The sequence below is a fragment of the Miniopterus natalensis genome, chromosome 4 (genome assembly GCF_054644295.1).
Source record: "Miniopterus natalensis isolate mMinNat1 chromosome 4, mMinNat1.hap1, whole genome shotgun sequence".
In the NCBI taxonomy this organism is placed as follows: domain Eukaryota; kingdom Metazoa; phylum Chordata; class Mammalia; order Chiroptera; family Miniopteridae; genus Miniopterus; species Miniopterus natalensis.
Window position 1 is genome coordinate 63,160,928 of NC_142084.1, and position 7,160 is coordinate 63,168,087.

Consider the following 7,160-nt stretch of genomic DNA (forward strand, 5'->3'; position numbering starts at 1 on the left):
CTCACTGGCAGGTGGGAGGTCGGCTAGGCAAAAGTGGGGAGGCATAATCCCGTGTCCCAGCACCAGTGTCATCCTCATAAACCAGGGGCAGGCAGCACGCACACGCGAGCCCCTGCCTCACAAAGCACATTTATGGAAACTGAACACGGGTAGGGGCGGCCCACCAGTTGGGCCAGGCCCAGCACCTCCCGGTCACATGTTGGCTCGTTCTCGCTGCAGCCGCGAGTTGTAGGCGCGGGATACGGTATTCCAGGCGTCCATGTAGCGGTCCATGCACATGGCGATGCATTTCTGCGGGCGAGGAGGGCGAACGGCTCACGTCTGAGTTCCCCGGACCCAAGGCCCTCACCCAGGGCAGCAGACTGCGCATGCGCAGAGTTCCCACCACACCGCCCCCTTAGTCTGCGCAAGCGCAGAGGCCCCTCACCGGTAGAGCCCACGACCCACGCCTGCCTCAAGGTCTCACCTGCTCCGAATTGTCCAAGGAGCCCCCCGGCTTCCCGATGCACTTCCGGAAGCACTTGTCTGTCATCCTCTGTGGGGACATGAGAACCCTCAGCCGCGACGCCCGCCCCCTGGCGGCCCCCGCCGCCCTGGACCCCCGCTCCCAACCTGGCCCCGGACCTGCAGCAGCTCCTGCGCGTTGGCCACGGCGATCTGCACCTTCACCTGCTCCATGATGAGCCCCGGATCCAGCTTGCCGCCCCCCGAGCCACCGAAATCCGAGCCGAAGCCTCCATCCATAGCTCCGCAAAGTCAACCGGCACGAGGCCGCGTGCGCCGACCCGTACCTGCACCGGAAGTCGGACGCCCGTGGCTCCACGGGAAATGGAGTCCGGGCGTGCTGGGGACAGGACGACGGGCAGGACCACAACTCCCATAAGCCCGCCGCTATGTTGGAAGCCGATATCCAGTGTTGACTTCCGGACAGCTTGCTGTGCTGGGAGCTGGCGGCTCCGACTTGGCGCGGGGAGGGGCACTCCGCGCACAGGCCCAGCCCCCAACGCATCCCACCACGCATGCGCAGGGGGAGGTGGCGGCGCGTGTACCCTGCGCGCTGCATTGGGGTGGAGCCGAGAAGAACCCTGGGCGCCTCGAGTGAAGAACGCTGGCCTTGTTGGAGGCTCAGCTAGAGAAACGGTGCAGGGAACTACGGTAGCGAGTACTGCCGGGGGAGGTTAAGAAGTGGAGCCTGTCCGCACCTGCCAGTGGTAATTTTTTTTAGTGTGTGTGAGGCCTAACCACTTGTCAACCCGGAGAAAGAATAGACCTGCCAAAAAGGACTCCTTCTGGTTAACTGGGCTTGAATTCATAACCAGAGTCTAGCAGCCATTGCTTACAGGGGCCTCTCACCCACATTGCATTTTGGGGAAATGCTGCAAAGTAAGCTGCCAGCCTCCTGCACTGTTTCTGCCTGCTGACTCACTTTTAGAAGAGAGGTCCTAGGATGGTAAGTCTACCAATAGGCTGAAGACCTGCCCTTTCCAATCAGAGCTATGCAACTATAGCCTCATTTGTATCTCTACTGTCTAATCAAACCACTTGGAGCTGACTGGTATATGGGCCAATCTGCAAACGTGAAATCCTCATTTGTATAGGAATGGACCAATTGGTAACCAGAGGCTGGCACTCTATATATACACCTCACCGCTGTATCAGCAGTGTCTAGTTGTACAGTATTTCTGCAGTTTGCAAATTGAGCTATAGCACCCGATCCCCTCACCTCAGCCCCTGCTTCAACTAAGCTGTTTGACACCTGAGCTGGCCCACAGCCAAGCTCACATTAGCAGGCATGTGGAAGGATGCTTTCATAAAGAGGGGTGCATGTGAGGATGCTCACCCTATGGGCACTGGGGGGCAACACCACCCATGAGTACAAGATGGGTAACACATGCTCTAAAATTCTAAAGTTAATCAGCCGCCTCCTGGTGGTAGCAGAAGGGACTGTACAAAAATTACAGCCCAGAAAATTGCATTTGGCTAGGCCTCTGGACAAAAATCATGAGACGATCTTGAGCTTTGTCGGCCAAGATTTAGTTCCTTTGAAGCCCCAAAGCTTGCCTGAATACCATATCTCCCAGAAATAGTGGGAAAATTTTGCCCATACCTTGAAAACTCTAAAGTAAAACAAACTGAATGTATCTGTATTTTAAATGGCTTCTGAGGTCTCTTTTTCTCCTCCCCATCTTTGGGGGTGAGGGGTGGGGGGATCTTGTGTTCAGGCTGCACCTCTGGAGCCATCTTCTTTGACTCTAGGAAAATCAGCTCCTTTAATCAAGCCTCCTGAGGCTGCTCTCTGCTTTCTGAGCTTTCCAACTTTACTGTGCTACCACCCACAGCAGTTACTAAAATACTTCTAGAAAAGATTTTTCCAGATTGGGAAGCCCCCAGCTAGCTCCACTTTACAGGACAAACTCTATAACAAATAATGTAAAAACTTGGCTGACATTGTAGCATTTGTATTTCGTTTACCATTCCCAGTCCTCTGGCCTTATGGGGTGGATGAGATGATTAAAACTCAATTGGTACCCTAGCCAGTTTGGATCAGTGGTTAGAGTTGTCAGCCCGTGGACTTAAAGGGTCCTGGGTTTGATTCTGGCCAACGGTATGTATCTCAGTTGCAGGCTCCATCCCTGGCCCTAGTTGGGGGGTATGTGGGAGGTAACCAATAAATGTGTCTCTCTCATGTCAATGTTTCTCTCTCTCTCTCTCCCCCTCTCTCTAAAATCAATAAAGATATATTTTTTAAAAACACAAAACTCAATTGGGGCCCTGTCCAGATGGCTCATTAGGCTGGAGAGTCATCCCATACACCACAAGGTTGCAGGTTTCATTCCTGGTCAGGGCACATACCTATGTTGTGGGTTTGATCCCCAGTTGGCACGTACGAGAGGCAACTGATTGATGTTTCTCTCACATCGTTGTTTTTCTCTGTGTCTGTGTCTGTCTCTCTGTCTCCCTCCCTCTCTCTAAACATATCCTATCCTCCTCAGATCAGGATTAAAACAAAAACAAAAAAACTCAATTGGTGAACCTTGTTGAATTTTTGAATCTACCCTGGCCTAAAGCCATTCCTGTGGTATTTCTTAACCTTAGAACTATTCCCTTTGGTAAGCATCGATTATCTCCTTTTGAAATAACTACCAGGAGACCCCTGAGACAGCTCAGGAAATACATGAACCTGCCTTAAGGAGACATTCTTATTGTAAAGAAACTATAAAAGCCCTTGAAATTATTCCAAGGACATTTCCAGAGAACTCCTCTAACCTCGATGGAAGGAACTACACTGGGTATTGTTAACTGGTCCCTGGACCAAAAAGTTAGAAGGTAGTCTCATAAATTTGTGTTTCACATTTAGAAAGGCTCCCTCACTTACACCTCATGCCCCTGACTGGGCCTCTCAGCCTGTAGACCTCCAAGTCGTCGGAGCAGACCGCTTTCCCAGGACCTGGGGCCAGGCTGGGAAAGTCCACTCCTGCTGTGCATAATCCTTGTTTCATAGTTGTCGTATTCCTGGATATGCTAATGATATGAATTTTTTTGCAACAAGCCAGTCACCATCCCTGTGTTTTAGATTGTATGTTCTAGTTATTCCATATTGTTAACCCCTGACTACACAGGCCTTCCTGGTTTTTGTTGTTTTAACCCCTGAATTTACTATTGATTTCGACAAACCTCTTCCTTCTGAGACTGGTCAGGTTAGACTACAAAAGAGGGCCCCACCTCTCCCTTGTGTCCACCTAAACCTATCCTCTACATTGATCACCGTATATGCATACACTTTCCCCTCCCGGCCCTACGTGGGACCTGACCATCTCCTACAACTGAGTTAGTCTCTATCTGTTAGGGCATCGCTACTGCATCTTAAATGCCTTAAATTAGGCTGCACCTACTTCAGCCCTGGCTGTTGTAGGACTCCCTCTGTAAGCCACTATGGCCAGAAGCAGTACTATTCAGCATGGTCCCCCTCTCTGCCGTCAAAGTCAGCATTCCAGTAATTTTACATACCACCTAATGGTAGCCTCACTTTTCCCTTATACAAGGAGCTCTTTTGGACCTATGTGCATCTTCCTTTGTTTCTGACAAGTCAAGGGAGCTTAATTCGTGTGTCCAGGTAGAATGAAGTGCTACTAGTTTATGAAAAGTACATTTTATTCCTTCTATCTTGCTTCTTATGCTGGAAAGGTTTGTAACCTCTATATTGATATCTGATCAGTTATTCAAGTGGAAAAAGACCTGTATCTCAATTGAGGCGATTTAGAGCAAAGTGGTAAGGTAAAAACTGATGGCTGAAAATTGATGCAATCTTGATGAATACTTTCAAATGTGTATTATCCTCCTCCCAGTACCTTAAACTGAAAAGAAAAGGGGCAATTTCAAATATGAGAAAGACTCTTTCAGATAGGAGTGATATCTCAGCAGTGGTCAGTCTGCCCACTTAAGGCTTCTCTTTCTTTACTCTCGGCACTAACTGTATTGAGTAGAGCTCAGTGTTCTGAAGACTACTTCCCTTTGTGAATTCTGTATCTCCCACCTCATGCCAGTCCTAAAAAAGAAAAAAAAGAAATGCATTTTAAGTGTTGTCAGAGAGAATAAGTCTAACATTTTAAATATCTATTAGTATGGATAACATTTAACATTAAATGTGCTATATGATGGATTGGTGTTTTCTGTGAGGCAGAAGGAAAATTCCTTTCCCAGATGTCATCCACCAATGGTCCTCAGGCCCACACACTTCCCTAGGTGCTGTAGAGGTTACAGGAAAGATGAGACCTGCTTCTGTTCACTAAAACAATTTAAATTTCATAGAAGAGATGAAACTGTTGCCTGACAATTAGGGAACAACCTGACTTAATTAGCAGCTGGTCTTAACTTCTCAGTCGTTGATCCAGAAATATATTTCAACCAGGGACTTGACTTCCTGGAAAACAGGCTTGTTGTACAATACCAGTAACATTCTGGAACCTACAAATTCAATTCCTCAGATCCTTTAGAACACCTACCTCGGCCCAGACACTGCAATGAGTTATTGGATTGATAAGAATGGGTTAAATCGGTAAAAAATTGAGTTCTCCCCCTTTCACCTATGAAGTCAGGATGATGTATTGGAAGGGGAAGAGTATTTATTTTTCTTTTTTATTCCCTTCCCCCACCCTTTTCCCCTTTGGCAACCATCAGCTTGTATTCTGCAGTTATGGACCTGTTTCTGTTTTGTTTTGTCATGCATTCGTTTTTTGTTTTTAAGATTCTATAAGTGAAAAAATATGGCATTTGTCTTTGTCGTTCAGACTTATTTTACTTAGCATAATACCCTATAGGTCCATCCATGTTGTCGCAAATGGTAAGATTTCATTCTTTTTATGGCTGAGTAATATTCCATTGAATAATGTATGATCTTTTTTTTTTTTTTTAACTAAAAGAGTTGACAATTTTATTTTTACATTTCACAATACAAATGAAAATTGCTTTTTTTTTGGTCTCACTACTCCCCTCCAAAACTATTCTCTTCTGATAGGAAGAAGGAGTGAATCTTCTTGGCCTTGCTGTTAGAAAACACCCAGAGTCACAGTAGCACGATCTCCTGGTGAAGTAGAACAAGTAACCGACAGAGAGGCTCCCCTCTCCCCTTACCTGTCTGGTCCAGGCGTTCCTGGCCAAGTGGGTGCCATCGTGGGGTGGGTGGGACGTCGCATCACTGGGGGCCCAGGCATCATTGGCGTGTGCCCTCTCGTGGGTGGCCGCATTCCAGGAGCAGATGCCACTGGCATCATCCCAGGAGGTGGAGGGCCCATAACTGGCATCATGGAAGGGCCCCATATGGGGTGCTGGCCTCATCCCAGGGTGAGGAGGGCGGGAAGACGCGGGGGAGGTGGGGCCGCTGCCCATGCAGGGGGAGGAGCAGAGAATGGAGTGGGAGGCACCCTTCCTTGCTCAACTGCTGTGGTTTTGTCAGTCAGGCTCTGAGCATACTCTCCCATCCATTTCTGATAGTCTTTTACATTTTCTTCCATTTCCTACCACTGCAGTGTATCTTTCTCACAGATGGAGAGTCATGGCTGAGGTATCCCAGAAGTCACCATAAAACTTGGGCATCTTGCTTTGCAGGCCATTGGCCACTCCATTCCTTGTACCACCTCTTTATCCAATTGTCTATCAATAGACACTTAGGTTCCTTCCATATCTTGTCCATTGTAAATAATGTTGCAATGAACATAAGGGTGCATGTGTCTTTTCAATTAGTGTTTTTTTCTTTGGATAAATACCTACAAGTATAATTGCTGGATCGTGTGGCAGCTCTATTTTTATTTTTCAATTACAGTTGACAGTCAATATTATATTAGTTTCAGATGTACAGCATAGTTGTTACACATTTATATAACTTATGAAGTGATCCCTCAATAAGTCTAGTACCCACCTGGGACTGCACATAGTTATTGCAATATCATTGACTGTATTTCCTATGCTGTACTTTATATCCCCATGATTATTTTGTAACTGCCAATTTATACCCTTTTCACCCAACTCCCCTCCCATCTGGCAAACCTGTTTGTTCTGTCTATGAGTCAGCAGTCAGCCTTCTTTGTTATAAATTTACTGTGTTAGGGATGATTTATTTTTGGGCTATTCTATTCCACTGGATTATATATCTCTTTTTATGCCAGTACCATACTGTTCTGATTATTGTAGCTTTATTGTTCGATATCAAGGAATGTGGTATCTCACCACTTTGATCTTTCTCACAATTTCTTTTGATGTTCAGGGTCTTTTGTGGTTCCATCTAAATTTTAGGATTAGTTATTCTAATTCTTCGTATGTAGGTGTGTGTGTCCAAAGTCAATCTCATTAGTTTAGGAAACCAAACCCTTTGCAATAGCCCTCTCTGGCCAGTATCATAAGATCCCAAGTCTTGTAAGTAGCCTGCAGGTTTCTCTAGCTACTTCAACCTCACAGACTCCTGCATGGTTGAACCAACTGAATGTGCATAAAGTTTTCCCCTTCTACTGTATTTTCCATTTCATTTATTGTACTCTTCAGGTTTGTTTGGTTCTTTCTTACACTTTCTCTTTGTTGAAGTTCTCCCTAAGTACCTCTCAAGTTTGGGGAGGATCCTTATAACTGTTTCTTTGAAATCTTTATCAGGCAAATTACTTATTTCCATT

At 46.5% G+C, this 7,160-nt stretch overlaps 1 protein-coding gene across 1 annotated transcript; it reads right to left on the reverse strand.

The window, feature by feature from the left end:
* Nucleotides 1-113: 113 nt before the first annotated feature.
* Nucleotides 114-831, reverse strand: TIMM13 (translocase of inner mitochondrial membrane 13). Its single transcript, XM_016209765.2, has 3 exons — nucleotides 625-831; nucleotides 467-535; nucleotides 114-291 (listed from the first exon to the last, which is right to left on the reverse strand). Exons 1-3 carry the CDS (start codon nucleotides 742-744, stop codon nucleotides 193-195), a joined length of 288 nt encoding a protein of 95 aa, XP_016065251.1. The 5' UTR covers nucleotides 745-831; the 3' UTR covers nucleotides 114-192.
* Nucleotides 832-7,160: the final 6,329 nt, after the last annotated feature.

Excerpts from the sequence above, each read along its gene's own strand:
- TIMM13 (XM_016209765.2), bottom strand. The coding sequence starts at position 744 with ATGGATGGAGGCTTCGGCTCGGATTTCGGTGGCTCGGGGGGCGGCAAG. Across the intron at positions 536-624 it reads ACGCGCAGGAGCTGCTGCAG|AGGATGACAGACAAGTGCTT; the intron begins GTCCGGGGCCAG and ends ATGTCCCCACAG. Across the intron at positions 292-466 it reads CCTTGGACAATTCGGAGCAG|AAATGCATCGCCATGTGCAT; the intron begins GTGAGACCTTGA and ends CCTCGCCCGCAG.